The sequence below is a fragment of the Anas platyrhynchos genome, chromosome 6 (genome assembly GCF_047663525.1).
Source record: "Anas platyrhynchos isolate ZD024472 breed Pekin duck chromosome 6, IASCAAS_PekinDuck_T2T, whole genome shotgun sequence".
Classification (NCBI taxonomy): Eukaryota; Metazoa; Chordata; class Aves; order Anseriformes; family Anatidae; genus Anas; species Anas platyrhynchos.
The window spans coordinates 14160989-14179391 of NC_092592.1; the positions used below are offsets into that span (position 1 = coordinate 14160989).

General features: G+C 42.7%; 1 protein-coding gene and 1 long non-coding RNA gene across 7 annotated transcripts in view; both read right to left on the reverse strand.

Moving 5' to 3' along the window:
- NRG3 (neuregulin 3) overlaps nt 1–10557 on the reverse strand; it is a 394717-nt gene extending 384160 nt beyond the window's left edge. For 2 of the 3 annotated variants that reach the window (XM_072039476.1, XM_027459942.3), the window contains exon 1: nt 8744–10557. In XM_072039476.1, the coding sequence (XP_071895577.1) occupies nt 8744–9458 (715 nt within the window). In that variant the 5' untranslated portion in view covers nt 9459–10557. The remainder of the gene's footprint in view (nt 1–8743) is intronic. The other variant, XM_027459940.3, reaches the window with a different exon arrangement.
- A 678-nt stretch (nt 10558–11235) lies between these two features.
- The window catches only part of LOC106019179 (uncharacterized), a 162033-nt gene continuing 154865 nt past the window's right edge, over nt 11236–18403 (reverse strand). For all 4 annotated transcript variants that reach the window (XR_005266636.1, XR_011809994.1, XR_005266639.1 and 1 more), the window contains 3 exons: nt 15661–15844; nt 14034–14154; nt 11236–13207 (listed from right to left, as the gene is read on the reverse strand). This is a non-coding gene — a long non-coding RNA (uncharacterized lncRNA). The remainder of the gene's footprint in view (nt 13208–14033; nt 14155–15660; nt 15845–18403) is intronic.

Sequence of the window (18403 nt, forward strand, 5' to 3'; positions counted from 1 at the left end):
TAACTTTATTATGCTCAGATATAGTCTTAACATACGTTTCACTGAGTCAGTTGTTTATTTATATGTTTTGTAAACAGAATATTTTACAAAAAATTAAAAAAGACTGAAGTCTAAAAGCAGAAGAAACCCCAACTACTTAGAGAAAAGTCTTTGCTGAATGTATTTATACATGACTTTTTGGCTTTTTAATGGGAAAAAAAATAATAAAAATTGAGAGGATTGAACTTCAACACTGTGACCCTTACGTAGCTGGGTCAGATTGGAGGCTAAAGACTAATGCGGTTTAGCTATTTATGAAATAATTATAGAAGTACCTCTACCCTCCTAAATCAGGAGCACTGACATTCAGCAGAGTAATCTCCTCAGTGAAGTTCCTGAACCTGCTGCCCACTGAACCCTGGCACTGCAAATTTTTCATCTTTGATACAGTTAAAAGGCAGGAAAATGACTGTAACATTTCAGTGCAGCCTGTCTCTAAGTTTCAAACAAAAACCCTGTTTCTCTTTGGCAAATTCACTGACAGATTGAACAAGAAAATTATTTTCCTCTCCACACACCGCTACTCTTAAAAAACAACAACAAAGCACAGCTCTTTGTTAAACGATTGATAGATTGTTTTTTAGAAGAATTACACAACCAATTCTCAAGTCAGAACTTCTGGAATAGCTTGGTACTACTTCAGTGATACCCCTCTCACCACTTACACTGTGATTCACAGCAGGAAAGGAAACAAAGATTCCCTATGTCTTTTTTTTTTTTTTTTTTTTAAATACATTTACCAGTATTGCTCAACCACTGAGAAGGTTAGAGAGCTACAGATGTCAACCACTTGGAGCACTCTACTGAAAATGCTATTTTATTGTGCATGGAGATGGAGACACAAGTAACATATTAGCATTGCACGGTGCAGTATAATTTAACATGCTTTATACAAGTTGATTGTTTTTGTTAAAATCTTGTTTACATTTAGAAGTAGCATTGCAGGCTAGATTACGTTTCCTGCATCACATTAGAAAAAAACCCTTGTCAGTGCTGTAAAAAGAGACCACCACAGATATTCCAAGATAATAACCTCATCTTATCTCAAATGCTCCCTTTACAAGTCCTGACATCAATAAGAATAATCAAATCAGTAAAAGAAGCACTTTGTTATTAATACTAATTTAATGGCTTGCTGTTACGCAGAGCTATAGCCCCTCTAGCTGGTAACAACCAGCAATCTAGGCTCAGCTCCTACTGAACTTGAATCTTGAACTTTAACAGTAATGATGCTGTGAAATGAAAAGTGTGAAGATAATGTTATTGTTTTTTTAAAAATCCTTATATCTTAAAATACAACTGAGCATCTCTAATATTTCAGAAAACATTTTATATCTACATGCTTTAGAAAACAAGTGTTGGTATATTTGTAGCTGAAGAAGTAATACAGAGAAAAACAACAATAAAAAACAGAAGTATTATTCTCCAGAATAATATGAAAATATATAAAATTCAGAGAAGGAAATCCTTTGGAAGTTAGATGCAAAAAATCCACGACCAACATGTCTCCTGACAGTCTCCAGCTAACCAACCACAATCCCCCAGAACACAAAGATTTTACTACAGAACATATTTCAGGCTAAAATACACAGCATAATGGTGCATTTCTCATGGTAGTACTAAACACACACACACACAAAGCAAAAAAGAAAACACATCAATGGAAGTTCAACTCTAATAGGCACATTTAAATAACGCTGACAACCTTTAAAAAGCAGCACTTTCAAGCTGATGTACATTTATTTAAACAAGCACAGTTTGTAAGCACTGACACTGCAATCTAAGACACAGTAACAGATTTAATCACACAGATGTTCACATAAATTGACCCTGATTCTGTACATGCAGAAGTCTACAAAAGGCATCACCTTGCATGCCCTCAAATGGGCCTCCATGTTTGCAAAATTGGGCCATATAGCAATCTCATTATAAAAAATAAAGGCTGAGCTACTTAATGCAGCATAACTTCTACAAAGAGTATTACCAATATACATTTCCCTCAGTTGTTTGCTAGCAAAATTGAAAAAACCCTCAGTGAAAGGTCTTTGCTAAATATTAATTCAGATTTCTACAAAGAGTACCTACCATATTGCCAACATAAGTGCATTACTTATGTGCATCTACCAAGGCAATGCAAAACACAAGCTGGGGATGGAGTTAAGATGGGACACAGCCATCAGTCTCTTGGAATTGCTAAGGGATTAATTATAATTTAGAAAGGAAAAGCCAAACCATAGGTCAAAAAAGGAGCAAACAAAAAGGAGATGTTACAGCAAAAAGAGGAGACTGTGCAAGGTGTTGGATTTTTTTTTTTTCCTCACAGGGTCTATAACAGGAATTTCTCGTGGTATGTCAGACCAAAGTTTCACCTTACCTTCTTTCCCAGTGATGCTCTCATTCAGAGCTACTGCAGCAAGATTTGAATGGCGAGCCTCTTCCGTTCTACTTAAGCTTTCCCTTTAGTTCTTGCAAAAATACAAAATTCAACTTACTCTTAAGGAAAAAACATAAATGAGTTTGGACTTCAAAAGCTCTGTTCTGATCTGTTCTAATCTGTTGCTAAACCAATTATTTTTGAAGCTGAATAGTCTCCTGCAGTCAGCAATCAGTCATCACACCTCCAGCATGAAAGTCATAAAACCCTCCTGTTTACATGCTGCAAGAGAAACAGCTTTGGGAATGCAGAATACTGAAGGACAAGAACACTTGGAGGAGTCAAAAAGGATGGAATACTGGAAAAAATTGTAGTAGGTTTTACTCATCTACTTTTTTTTTTTTTATTTTAATATTACCTAAGTACTTGTACTTTTGGAGCCAAAAAGATAATGATAGTTTCAGAAACAAGAATGTAAATATTTGGCGATAAGCATTTTGAAAATGTATTTTCCCTGATATCACCAAATTTCACCCAGAACAGTTGATCTAATTTAGCCTTTTTTTCTTCTTGAACAGAAATTGAAATTTAAAAATGCAGTCTATTTTAATTTTCTTTATGGCCACTTCATTCATTTTTCCCCTCTTGAATGTATTTTACCCAAAGGGCTGAAGAAACCTGTTTGAGAAAAAGTAAAAAAAAAAAAAAAACAAACCTCAGAAACTCTTGCCCACCTATGTGTGCTTCCTTCCCCTGCCTCTTACCTAGAACTCAATTTGAACACTCATTCGCTTTTCTGCTCTGGTCAGAAGTGCCCTGCTTGGCAAGCCTGGCTGATTCGCCCTCGCAGGCGGCCACTTTCCTCCACTGAAGATGTACTTTACCCACTGGAGTGGCTTGAGAGTAGGTATGAAGGGGAAGGGAGAAGTATGAAAGCAGGTTTAAGAGATGTCCGCCTTGGAAATTAGTTCTGAGCGATGAGAAAGCACAGTCACGATTGTGACCTGAAGCACAGCCTCCTTGTTAGAGGATGCTCTAACCCTCGCCATATCGATCAAACAGCTAAGTCCTTTGGAGTAAGAAATTATCTCCATAGCCCAAAGTATCCTCTTGCATTTTGTCCACTTTTGTAAGGCAGGAAAGATACCTATGCTTAATAACAACAGTGACAGCAAATCCATCCCAGACAGCAGAACCTGAAAGAGACTTTCAAGTGAAAAAGACGCACCTGAATTTGGTTTTCAGTCCACTTAGCTACCATGAAGCCTCCTAAATTACCAAACACACTTGGTCTTCAGCGCAGTTTCTTCACTGACCCACGCTGCAAGGCCAAGCACCACAACCAAAGCAGAGACCAAGCCAGCAGTCACTACAGTCCGTGAGGTCCAGATCCTCCTTAAATGCAGAGAATGAGCAAATCTACAAATGCTTGCCTGTATTCTCTGCATGCCTGCAGTGAAGATGGGATATTACAAACTTATTCAAGCCACAACAAAGAATCCAAAAAAGAAATCACCAGCCTCAAAGACATACAAAACACCCTGGTTTGGGTTTATTTATTTATCTTTGTGACCAGGTCATCCCCCATGATTTCACTAGGTACTGTTTTCTTGTGCTGTTTGTAAACAAATCATGGGAGAAATCATCAAAATCAAACAACAGTATGCTTTAGATGCTTCCTGAAAGCCGTAAGAGCTCTAGAATTTAAAGATAAAGTCAGAGCCAAATCCATACCAATCCTTGCATTTGCTGGGCTTTGCAGGAGGTTTCGAAGCAATGAGTCAGTTGATAAATGTACTGCAACACTAGACACAATACTGTAGATAGAGACAAGTCTTCTGCTTTAATTTTTAATTTCCATTTTCTGTGGGTTTAGACAAACCACTGACATTACTTTAGCATAATACTTTGCAATGAATCAATAGTTTAATTTAATAATGGTATTCTGTTGTCAACATATAATATATCACATAATGTTCTTGTATAGATGCTAAAAAAATATGCCAAATAAAATGCAAGGCTTTGCTTTTACCAGTGATCACAGCTTAAATCAATGTAATGAGAATCCTTACAGCCCCCAAAAGATTTTTCTTCAGGCTTAAAAGGCACCATGGAGTAATTTCAGCCATATTCCTTCCTCTTATCATACCAGTGCTGTAAAAGCTCTCCTAGGTCACGCTATTCCAACAGATATTTCAGCAAAAGGGAAATACATCCGAACTGAACCAATCCATGCTTCTGTGAGTGTAACTTTTACTTAAACATTCCACTTCCTTACAAACTTAGTGATAATTGTGCTAGTTCCTAACTATAAAGGGCATTATAAATGGAAAATGAAATTAAGCCCAATATCATTCCCCTTAATTGAACAGATGAAGCAAGTTATAGCCATAAGAGAAGAAAAATAAAATAAAATTACAATTACTTCCACTTCATTGGTATGACTACAATTCTCTATTTATTATTTTTTATCTTGGCAGTACTGCTGACAAGTATTTAAGATGGGAAACACAAACCTAATCATGTCTGTGGTACGTTGACTCATGGTAATGTGAATAGAAAGCAAGTGGGAACGAGGACGAGAAGCAAATGCTTTTAGAATTCCCAGTTGTTCAATATTTTTTTTGGTTCCACAGCTTTTGATGCATCACAGATTGATAAATAACTGACATATTAGTCTTAGTCAATGCTAGAGGCACGTGCTTTACAGTCACGTGTGCTCTCCTCGATTCCAATGACAGCTCACGATCAGAACGCAAAGCGTTTGCAGAGACATGTCACTTGTTGGCAGAACGCTTCGGAGCTCTGGGAAGAGTAGGTCTGGTTTTACTACGGCTTGGCACCTCCCACTACACCCTCCAGTTGGTGAAAACCCCGCAGTTCCATCTAAGTGTCATCCTTAATGTGAAAAAGATATTTGAGTCAGTGCAAAATAAAACAAACAGCTTTTACCAAAATGTCAGTGCTGGTAGCAGTTCAGCTGCCAGATGCTCGTTACTTGAACCCATGCCGTGCATAACAAACAGACAGAGATATGACTAGGATAAATGACTGGACCAGAAAATCTTTAGCAGGAAATCAAAGTATACCCAGGCAGCAGCCCAGACTCAAAAGGAAGGTCACAATTGGACTTCACCAGATGTATTGATTAAGAGCTCTGTAACATCTCTTTCCCTGGTTACTGTGCATTAGTTGAGCCCCACCTGCCTGACCTCAGTTCTCTGCATTAGCCTTTGGTCATATGAACACAACAGAAACCACGGCGCTATTTCATAGCTGAATTCACACCGGAATTCTTATAAGTACGCTATCTCAATTTAAAGATAATAACATTACTGAAGAGCCCAGAACACCATGAAAAATGCATATTGGAAAAATCAGGGCATGACTCTTCAGAAATGAAAGCAATGGCTTGATAAAAATAAAACCTCGTTGGTGTGTTCCAGTCAGTTGGCTGATTCTTCCAATCTACAAGCCGGGTTGTCCTTCCAAATCAATGATTGATTGTCATATTGAATGCTGGGTAGAGAGGCTGGTGCTGAAAAGCCACAGTCTGTGTGTGATCATGAGAAACACATGCAGGCACAAGGCACGGAGCGAGATCTGATGAGTAAGTGGCTTTTGCTTAGTCAGAACCTGAAGGATCTTCATCAAGAACTTGCAAAACAGCTAACAGATAGCTTGACTTTGAGTGAAACACAACCAAGAATTATTGTCATTATGCACACCCACAAAAAAGTGAGAGATTTCACAACATCTCCTCAGATGAATACACACACGGAGAAAAGGCTTTACCAACATCTACTTCAGGTGGGCAATCATCCGGCTTTCTGAAGACAGAACTCCTGATTTGCCTCCCATTTTCCTAAGCCACATTTTGAGCCCATTTTTATGTGTTAATACAATCAAATAAACTGCAACATGAAGCAATATAAACAACAACAGCTGCTTCTTTTCTTAAAAGCTGTGAAAGGCTAAATAACCTACAACCCCTGCCTACATATGTGCCTTGCCAAGCCAGAGGATCACACAAGGCTGTGCTCTGTTTTGAAAGCTGGGGCATCAGATTTGTCATGTCAGATTTGTATTCACACGATACAACAGGATCCATGACTTTCATTTCAATAGCAGCTGGAGCAACGGGCACAGAAGGATCACGCAGCTAGCCCTGGAAAAACGAGGATGCGTTTGTTTTTAAAATAATTTCCTTTCTTCCTAAGAGCTGTTAGTCACCACAATCAAAGTTAAGAGGCAGATGCAGATATCTGCTGTAGGGTCACACCATGTCAGCAGTTGCTGGCAGAAAGGCTACATTTCTTCTCCCTCTCCCCTCCAGTGGATACTGCAGCCTCAGAGAATTCTACACGTATCCTCAGAGATGCTTATGTGTACCAGCAAAGTACAGCTGTAGGCTTTACAAAAATTTCCACATGCCCTACAAATTCAAATCCTGTTTTATGTAATCTATTTAATCTTCCATTAATGATAATCTCTGCTATCAATGTGCCCAAACAGGGTCAATTTCTGCTGGATTTGCACTTCTTGCATTTCATCCTATAACCCAGCTGTACTTAATGAGGGGAAACACCCTGCTGTAAAAGGTATTAGCAGTCTCCCTAAAACAAATAATAGTTACAAGACTGCGTAACTGCCAGGAACATTTCAAGATCATGGGCTTTTTTCCTTTCTTTGTGTGCCTTGTGTGGAAGAGAGTCCTGCCAGCCGACCATTATTTATTAACCAGGATTTTATTGCCTTCTATACCTTGTAAAGAGACAGCATAGAGGGGTGGAAATTGCAGTGGATTTCTCTTACATACCCAAAAAGATACAAAGGGGAGAAAGGAAGATATCGCAAGGGAGCATTTAGACCCTGACAGATCCCACCCGGCAAGCCCCAGCAGCATTTCAGATGCACACATGTTACTGCAGTTGGCAACACCATGTAAGATACCTGCTTCACATAAAGCTTGTGAGCAGAGACAGGGGCTGAAAATTACGCTCCCTTTGCATGTGTTTCAAAAGAGGGTTCTGTGCAGCTCCGTATACCTAGTGTGGAACAGCTAGAGCTCAGAGCCACGAGAGATTTTCCTGCTGGTAGCACCCAACTTCCCTGGGCTGCAGCTACAGAGCAAACTGGCTCAGACACACCTGTAAGGGATGGCTCCTTCTCAATTGCCGTAGCAGACACTGGGGAAGCAAGTTACTGCCTTGTTTGCTGTTCTGATTTAGTGGTAGTTTTATTCGTAATCATTCCCAGCCATCCGCCACCTGCACACCCACCCACACATACACGTCCAATTTGCTGTTCTTCCTATTTTGTCAATTCACAAGATCAGTTCACCGTGCATATACTCTCTGTCCCAGGGTTCATCAGCAAATAGATTTAACAGACAAAGTAAAGTTTAAAGCACTAGCTGACAGAATCCTCCAGTGGAAAAAAACATACATTAACATGCAAAAGGGGAGCCATCGGCAGTAAAAGCAATCCAGAAGGTAGCGTTCAATTGAATTGATGATCCTAGCAGAAACGACTAAGAGTTAATGGAGGACACAGGCTCCTCATTTCCTATGCTGCATCCAAGAAAGCGCAGAAGACTATAATACAGTGTAATTGAGCATTTTACTAAACAGCAGCACACACAAGTTCTTTCGGCATAGATTGCATTCGTCCTAGATAACCTTTATGAGAAGCGGGAAGTTGATGTGCCCAACCCAAACGAATTCTCAGATTTAACCTGAATCCTTCGCTTTGCGCCTTGCAGTGTCAGGCACCAGACATCAATCGGGGAGCTAGCCCCCTCCTCTGCTTAAAAGAAATAGTCAGCTACGGGCTGAGGCTGCAGACGACACGGTACGGACAGGAGCCTCTGCGTGTTCGGGGCTGCCCCAGTGCCCCCCTCCGGGGGAGCTGGTGGGGGCCCCTTCCAGCAGCCGGCCACTGGGATGCACGGAGGGAGCGAGCATCCTTCCCGGGCCAAAAGCTTGCTTTTTCTAGGGAGGCGACCGTGCGGAAAGCAGTAGAAAACTCCCTCCCCGCCAGCCCCAGCTCCCGAGGAGCTCCCTGCCCCTTACCGGGAGCCGCCGCCCGGCAGCCCCCCCGTGCTCCCCGCATCTCCCGGGTACCGTCCTCAGAACAGACCCGGCGGGGGAGGCTTCCCCGCAAACCGCACCGAGATGGGGCACCTCAAATGGCCGCTCCACCTCGACACCCACCACGCGAGTGGGGAACCTGCCGGGTGGACCGTGAGGGGAGGGGAGAGAAGGGGCGCAAAGTTGGCGGCCCCCCGTGGGTTGGCCCCGAGGGCAGGGGCCGGCTGGCTGTACTTACGGGTTTTGGGGGTCGTGCTGGCCTCCGGCGTGGTGGTGGTAGACTCCTGAAAGGGAGACAGAGTCCAGGACGGCGCCGAGTCGTGGACGTAGATCTTGTAGGAGGAGGTAGCGTGTGCCGCAGTGGGCCAGGCGGGCAGCGGCGGGCTGCTGGGGGCGGCGGGCGGCGGCCGGGCACCGCGGCCGGGGCCAGGACCGGGGCCGGGGCCGGGGCCGGGGGGGCCGCTGGTCGGGGGCGCGGTGTGGGGCGCGGCGGGGTGCCGGGCCGCCGTGGGCCTCGGGGCGCCCCGAGCCGGGCCGCGGGTGCCGGGGGGCCGCGGGGGGGCCCGGCTCATGGTGGTGAGGCGGGGGCTGACGCGGCTGGGCGGCCGCGGCGTGGCGGCGGCGGTGGTCTCCGCGCCGCGGGGGGGGGCGGTGGGCTTGGAAAGGAAGAAGGGGTCCTGCCCCACGCCCTTGGCGTCCATCAGCTCGGTGGGGACGTACTCCTTGACGGAGCCCACCACGATCCACTTGAGCAGCATGAGGCTGAGCCCCAGCCCGATGAAGCCGATGAAGAGGGGCACGACGCACAGCCACGTCTGCTGCCGGTTCCAGACGATGCAGTCGCTGCAGCGCAGCTCCCGCGGCGGCCCCCCGGCCCCATCCCCGCCCGGGCCCCCCGCCGCCGCCGCCTCTGCCGCCCCGGGCGCCGCGGCGCCGGCAGCCCCCTCGCTCATCCTAGGGGCCGTCCGCAGCGCGGCCCCGGGGCATCAGCGCGCCGCGGCTGCCGGCGGCATGCGGCGGAGGTGGGCGGAGGGGCGCGGAGGGGAGCGGAGGGAGCGCCCCACTCAGTGCCGCCGGCAGCCCGGCATGGCGAGCCCCGCAGCGCCCCGCGCAGCCTCCCGCGGCCGCGGAGTCAGCGGGACGGCCGCGCCATCCGCCGGGCGCCCGGCTCCTCGCCTCTCCTTCTTCTGCCTCCGCTCCCAGGTCTTTCCTTCTCTCCTCTCTTCTTCTTTATTTTATTTTATTTTTCCCCCCTCCGTGCGGTGGGTCGCGAGATCCAGCCTCCTCCCTCGGCAATGCCGGCTGTCACCCCAAGCTGGCGGTCCCGGCGGCGGGCAGGCACATTCCTTCACATCCGCGCCCCTTCTCGCCTCTCCTCCTTCTCCTCGCCCCTCGGGGCCGGGGGCTCTCTCCTCGCCGTCTTCCTCTCCTCCGCTCCCTCCCCCGCCCGCTCGCCTCCCGCCTATGCCCGGCCGCAGCGCAGCGGCGGCAGCGGCGGCGGCGGCTCCAGCATCCCCCGGCTGCGCGGCGGGGAGGCGGCGGGGAGGCGCAGCCGCCACTCCGCGGCCCCGCGGCCAACCCGCGGCCGGCGCCGGGCCAGGGAGGCCGATCCGCGGGCGGGGCCCGGGGCAGGAGGCTCGGCTCGGCTCGGCACGGTGCGGCTCCGCTCCCCGCCGCTCCTCCGCGCTCAAGTCCGGCCCGGCATCGAAACTCCGCCGAGGTTTCCCGAGCGAAAAATACAAAAGAACGTAAAATCCAGGGGATGGAAAGGACACCCTGCAGCGGGGGACGCCCGTGGCCCAGGAGACAGAAATACGGATCCGGCCACCGAATAGGCACGCACAAGGCAGCTCCTGCCAAGCTTGCAGCTCCTGTTCAATTGTGCATTCCTAGCGCGGCGCAAGGGAGGCAGGCTAGCGCGCAGAAAGTAAGGCGCCTCCCACCAAAGCCTAATGGTGGTTTCTTAATGCGCACAAGATAAATAAATGATCCAGGCAAACCCCTCGGGAGGGTGGATGCTACGGCAAACGGAGCTTAGAAAAGGAAGGAAAAGAAGGAAAAGAAAAAAAAAATGGTGGGGGGGGGGGGGAAGGGGTGCGCCTAAGCCCATCCTGGGGCAGTAATCCCATAGGCTGCCGCTGCATGTCCAAAAAGGCATGTGTGGAGGGAGGTGGAGACACCTCCGGAGAGGATTCCTAGCGAACGACCAGTGCTCGGGACGAGGAGCTGCTTCCTGACGCTGATGCTACCTGATAACCAGCACTAAGCAGCGCTTGCTGTTGTTTCAGAAAGGGATTTCCCTACGGGAAAACGGAAACCGGCAGCAGGCACCTGCAACAAAAGGACGGTCCCCCCGAGCAGCCGGGGGCACTGCCGGCACCGCCGCATCCCGAGCCTGCAGCCAGACAAGTTTTGGGACCCAAACCGCTCTCCCACCTGCCCACAGCAGCTCTGAAGGCACCACCGCCCCCTTTCTACTCCCGTACTGGGCAAAACACTTCGTCGGCTGGGGTGGTCACTGAAGGGTTAACGGCGGTGCACCAAAGGGTGGCTTTATTGCCATTTTCCTCATTTTAGAAACTGACCTATAAAATTATATACGCACAGATGTTTTGAACCCCCCCCCCCCTTTTTTTTTTTCCCTGAATTCATCGGTGTCGTGGTAATGACACTTAGGTATGATTTCCTTAGCCGTTCACGTAGAGGCATGTAAATATTGAGGCAGAATAATTGAGCAGAAAACAGCAAAATGTGAAATATATTTGTTCTGTATATACACAAATGTTAAAAACAAAATATTGAATTTCTGTTCAGAAGGAATGTTAATAGCATTAATAATATGATATGAAAGGTGCATTAAGTAGACACTGAGATTATTGTCATGGTGAGCAATCTGACTGGAGCCTGGTAGCTTTGCTAGGACAGGCCTGTGCTCACAGCTATCAGGAAATCTGAGGAAATGGCTTATCAGGTAAGTGTGCTCTTTAAACCCTTTCTTATGAAAAACACTTTTGCATTGGAAAATATCAATATACAAATTTCTAGCCCTTTGACAAAGAGGAAAAGGATTGGGTGAAGGCATTGAGAGACAACCACAGGAGAACTCTTCACTATTTAAGCAGACGCCCAGTAAAGCAAGAAAATGAGCAAGATAAGGATGCCTTAGAAATCCATAGAAGCTTTGTCATATATGTATATATATATATATATATTTTTTTTTTTGGAATCCAGCATTCCTCATGGAAATGTAGAACTAGGTGCTTACAGTCATGAGTGCCTGTCCTGCACAGCCCTCACCTTCCTCACAAGCTATGCAAACTGTTGTCCTGCTCCAGGTATTGCATTGCCTGTACAAATGCCCATTAGCTTTTGCCTCTTCTGCAACCATACTGCTGTTCTTCAAACTCTGTATGAATTGTTCTTTGTATGCATTCTCAAACAATTTGTACACACATCTTGGGAGAACATAACACAAGAAAAGCATTTTACAGCACTCACAAGAGAGAGAGCTTTTAAGTCCTTTTAAGTGAGGATGACCAAGTCCTGAAGTCTTTCAGTATTTCATCTGCCTCAGCTGCATTTCTTCCCTTCAGTAAGATTTTCAAGCTGTCAGCTCCTAAAACTTGTAATGGTTCTAACGGAAAGGCATCAGGATATGATACCATTAAGATGACTCAAGTATAGCCATTGCATCGTTTAATATTGAAAGACTTCCTGTATTATGAGTAAAGATTTTTCAGACTTCTTTCTTACAATTTCCTATTCTTACCATTGGGGTTGACAAACAGTAACAGTTATTTAAATTGTCTGGGGAATGCTTTCAGTATGCCTTCATTAACCGGATTACTTAAAAACAGATATCCCCCAGATAGTGACTGCTTTCCTCTTTTAAGAAAGTTCTTTGGTCTAAAAATATTAAATGTCTATGTGCCTTGACACAGCAAGCGCAAAGTAGCTTCCCCTTAACCCCATAGTAAAGGCAAATGTATTTCAAATAGGGTATCCTTCAGTTAAAAAATAAAGAAAAAAAAATATATAAGCTCTTTAACATCTATTCTGAAGTGTTACAGAAATACATCATGCAACCTTGACAGACAGCTGAGTGCAGGTGATGCATGGAAAACTTGTTCTGTAATAATTTAGCCACCAGTTAAGATGGTACTATGTATTCAAAACCACAGACTCCAAATTATTCTAGATTACTTCTCTGTCCTCAAGAATTAATATTAAAATCATAATCAGTTTTCCAAATCAGCCCACTCTTGTTAAACTGAATCTGTTCAGTGCATTAATTCTAATTTACGTAGGTATTTTGTAAATTTCACTTGCATTTCTTCCTACTCATTCTGTATCATAGCCCAACTTCTTTACTCTTCTGGAAATATATTTGTCATGATCAGAAAACAACATACAATTTATTTTTCTTCATAAAATGCTAAGAAACGCTCAGTATCCCCTTGAGAACATCCGTAACTCAGATGGAATTAAATAATTTATCCATGGTGAAGTCAGAAGTGGTATTTTCTTAAGGACTGATGTGATACACAAGATCGATATACTGTTTATGAATATATTGTTTTGTTTGTCACAGGCAGTTTAAGTTTTGACTGTGTAGTAGATATGCAGCCAGCAGTTCTGTGACAAGGGTTGTCTTCCTGATGGCTTCACATCTGCCTCCATACAGCAGAACCAGTGACATCATCTTCATATAGCAAAATGTAATAAACAAGTTAAAGGAGTTAGATTTGCTGTAACTATCAACATGGAAGCAGTCCTAAAGATCTCAGGATAACTATCCTCAGAATAGTCAACAAAAGAAACAAAAATTCTAAACGGAAAATAAGACCCTTTTGGAACTACGTCTTTTTTAGCTCCCAAACAGCAAGCATTTGAGATGCTTATATTCAAATCCCACATACACACACAGTTAGAATCCTGTCTTTCCACTCCAACTTCACAAAATATTTGAAGACATTCATCATTAATTCATATAAATATTATCTGAAGCTGTGGGCAACAAAACCTCTACAGTTACTTTGCCTTAGGGTGCGATTGGCTGCTGACAACACAAACATTCCCTCCGAATTCTGTGTTCCTCCTGTGCTCACCTCATTTGCTTTATTCTGATAGTTGGGCAATTGAATGTGGCAACCAAACCAGAATTTCACAAACAAAAGATGTTGGAATTGTGGCCGGTTCTATCAGTAGGTGTTACACTCCCGGGGTACTTTCTCAAACTAGGGCATTTGAATATTCTTACTTCATCTTTCTTCTTAGCTTTCATCCTCAACTCAGCTACAGCATATGTGCCCCTCATGGTTGGTTAACAGTCAGGGAGAACCTTCCTTTTTGTCTGAGGTGTATTTCTACTCTTTCTTTCATATGAAACATACAAGTAGGTTTCCACCAATCCCATTAATCAGCACACAGAACTGAAGTACTCTTTCCTGCTATGATTGTTAAAATTGCTATTAGGCAAGACAAACAGACTAAGTTTTATTCAACAAACATGTTGTAAAGAGACTTACCTATATACTGATGCATAGCATACAGCCCAAAGTATCCCACCTTGTATTTTTATGCAGGATGTCATCAGTGCCTCTGGTAGTGGTGGAGAAACAGCACAAGTCGCAACAAGTGAAAAATCCACTGCGGAGTTCAAAGGCACAGCACCAATTTGAGACGTTAGTAAGCTGCCAGTTAGCATTATGCCAGTCTCACACAGGTGCAAGATGAGTGACAGTTAATTTCAGAATAAGAAGAAAAGTCTGTTCTCTTTCACTGCAATATAAACTCTGAATAACAACCCCATGGCTAAATTAATTGGATAAAATGCACCTATCCTTTCAAATGGTGCAAGTATGCTTATTGCTCATCAACAGTCAGCGTGTCCTCAACTTTTTCAGATCACACATAGGCCATTTGCAAGTGCCAGAGCTGCCACTAAATATTTAGGATTACACTTGAATCTACATCAATGAATATGTGCAATTCAAAGTCTCTCTTGGCATGGTTCATAGTGATTAATTGAGGCGCCATAACATTAGGAAAAAAAATATCTTGCAAAAATATGTTTCAATCAGGAAATATTAGTAAACCAAATATTTTCCTTTCAGGAATTTATTACTAAATAACTGCAATCCTAAAAGCCTGAGTCACATCTTATCAAGACAAATTCTCAATATTCTCTGCTGACCATAAATTCTAAGGATTTCAATGGGAAAAATTCTGTCTGGCAAGAGTGAAATCAAAGTAGTTTTTTAATTCTGATTTTAGTGGTATTGTATCAGTCCCTTAAGCACACACTTAATAATGATTTCAACTGAGATATATTGTGGCTATTCTTAACAATGCCCTTGTGATATACTGAAGCCACTGGAACACAACAGAAATGCATATATTCCTCTTCAAGCCATTGTAGCCCATGAGATTTTTATCAGGAACATAAATTGAAGATGCCAAATGAAGAAAGATTTGAAAGCAAATGTTCAAAATGCCATCAAAGGGGCTTGATCCAAAGCACAATGAAGTCAGCAGAAATCTTTCAGTATACTGCAATCTATCTTGGACTAGGCCCTAAATCAAAATTCAAACCTTTCCAAGATTTTGGACAAAATGATGACACCAGCAAGTGAGAAAGCCTAGGAAGCAATCAGTCATCAACAGACAAGCAAGTTAAAATTACTTACTCTTATGAATCACTGCCTTTTTTTTTTTTTTTCTCCTCCCCGGGAAACCCACACTTTTCCCATCCCAATTAATACACTCTATCCAAATTAATCAGGCAGAATGGGAATATACATTTCAGACCTTGGCACCTTTCCTGTTTTGTTTACAAAACTGTCCACTGTCCCATTCAATAGGGATTTCAATCCTATGCAAAGAACTCTACTGCCAGTTGTTGCTGGATAAATGATCTGGGCATAGATTTTTATTTTTTTATTTTTTTACATGACAAGACTAGGTACATCCTGGAAATGTTCACACTTCTACCACTCTGCCTCAAGGAATCATGAATAAGATTTAAATACCTTTAGTTCCACCATCCACCGTAGCATCTGTAGTCTTTGCAGAGAAGTGATGAAGAACATACTGTTTCTGTGGTGTTCTCCATATGCTACCAAAGGGGTGAAGATGGTTAGTGGTAAAGCGTACCTGAGAGAAAGATGGGCAGTTGTCTGGGTCCTCCTCTCCCTGATGGCCCTAGTGAGGGACAAAGATGTGTGCCAGCAGCCTCCAGGTGACCAATGCTCCAGGAGCAACTCTGCTGCTCAGGCACAGCCCTGGAAATTCCAGGTAACAGGTCTGAAGTATCCAAAATATTCCTTCTGGGTTTCTTCTGGAAATGAATACAAAGTAACAGAGACTGTCAAATTCAAGAAGTGTTTGAGGCATCCAGATAGTGAATTAGTTTCGGCTATTTCTGACCTTGCCACCAGAGAGGCACAAATGCTCTTTACAAATGGCAAATTTTTGAGGGGAACATCACAGGTCACACAGTGCACCTCCAGATGACTTCAAAAGAAGTTCTAAATTGTTACCTTCTCTAAAACTACAATTAGTGACTAATACATTTGTATATATAAATCTGTATTAGAGGCAGTTATGAAATAGTGATGGAAAAGAAGAACTTAAAATAAATTTGAATGCTCTGGTGAAGTCCAAATTTGATAGGACTAGAGGTAGGTTAAAACTTCCTTATCAGTCTCAGCAATTAAATTATATCACAAAGAAGTGTTTTTTCTTCCAATAATGACCAAATAAATGAGAGATTAAGCCAAACATTGCTGCTCATTTTAACACATGGAAAACAGAGACAGGAGAAACATTGCTATCAGCAATTAACTTATTAATTTACTTTTTGTAGATCCTACAGAAATGAACTTGGACTTATTATTTCCTTCTATACTGTTAACATTCATCCATAAACTTATTTTTACCAGAATATTTTATTGTACTACAGACCAGGTGACAAGACTGAGTGAACCATTTCAGGTATGTTTGTTTTGAAGACTTGGTAAATTCTTCTATCAGTTTCCTTATATTCAGAACAATGTTTTCTTACTCCTTTGTTGTTGTAAGTATTGAGAGGTTTCCTCCATTTCATTTTTAAGGCCCTATAATAGTGTTTTTCATAGCTCTATTAGGAGTGTTTTGTTTGGGCTTTTGTAGAACAGTATTTCTTGTATTTGAAATGTCAAATTCAGACATTGCCATTCAAATCCTTTTGTGACAAGTTTGGAAGTTCATGTCTTTAACCCTGAATTGTTCAAAGGTAGTAATGCTGAATAACACTGACCCATTCTTTCCCTGCTGTAACCAGCTGACTCTCCCATCACTGACTGGAGCTGATCCAAAATGGTCCAGACCAAGATCCATCCTATGGTGGCCAGATTTCCACCCCCTTATGTGTCTTTTAAACTGTTTTCATTCCTAATATGAACTGATTTATATCAAATATGTAGGCAATTTCCTGGAAGAATTACATTAAAAGTAATGAGTGTTATTAATATGATTTTGGATGTGAGATTCCTGCTACTTAGGAGGTTCCTTGACTTAATGATTAAGTCTTTACCAGCTCCTGGAAAGTCCAGCAGAGCAAAAGTTAGATGAAATGAAGGGGAACAGTTACCTTCCACGTAACACAAAAGGAACTCTATCAAACTTCATGGAAATAGTTTTGTGGCACTCATCCTTAGAGTTATATTTGAATGACCCTTTGAAGTGGAAAAAGCCCACAGGATCTCATTCTCATAGCTTAATCAGGGAGGAAGAAAAAATAAAATAATAATAAAAAAAGAATCTTTCATCTTTAAAGCTTTGAGACATCCATGAAATCATTCACATTTTCCAAGCACTTCACCTCTACATTTCAAGAATGTAGAAAATATTTATTTATTTATTTTAAACACAGGAGTCAGGATGCACTGTTTCTTAGTATCCCTCTGTAAATATGAGGAACGTTTCTACACCAAGTCTAAAACAGTATAGAGTTACGGAAAGCAAAGCATATGAGAATCCTGTTTCTATCGCTGTCATGTATTTCAATTTAACTGCAAATGGAGAAACACTAGGGAAAGACAATAAGAAGTAAAACAATGCCGGGAGCAAAACAGCTGCTGAATAAATATTTCAAAGGGAACAAGAGATAGAATGTTAATTGATAAATACCTGCCTGCTACTTTTATATACAGAATCAATTGTACTAAAAACTGTGATTAAAAAAATGAAAAGAAAGAAAAGAAAAAGAAAAAGAAAATATGTTGTCTGAAAACTTTAGGATTTTGAAAGCAATAGAATTACCAAAGCTTAACTCAACTTTCAATCTCAGAGTCTAAAAAGTAGAAGACATTAAAAAAAAAAAAAAATCAAACACTATGATTCAACTTTAAACTACTTAGGTATCAACATGCAACTCTGTTTCCACTTACTAACATTGTAATTGTCAATATTTATTTGTCCAATGGAAAACTAGAGATGCACTAGTTAGTCTAAAATCCCAGTTAGTAATTCTGAATCATAATACTGTATGCCTGTGCCTGTGTGTACTATGAATACATCAATGCACAGCACACAGCACTCTTCATAGCAGTTCTCTATAGTTCAATAATCATGGATTTAATATTTAATAAACAATATTATACCCATAACAATATCACTTGCATACTCTGATGTTTTAATAACAGTAAGCACAATCAACAAGAGATATCAGGTTTGTTGGGACTTGTTTTTCATGTGTTTGTTTGTTTTTACCAGCCCAGCTGAGATAGTTGGCCAAAGTAAACAAGCTTTCAGTCACACAAGCCCTTTTTTATTACAAACTCTCTCTTACCATACAAAATTGTGTGTTTGTTTTTTTATGTCACTAACGGATCTAAAGGGAAAGTGGCAAAGCTTT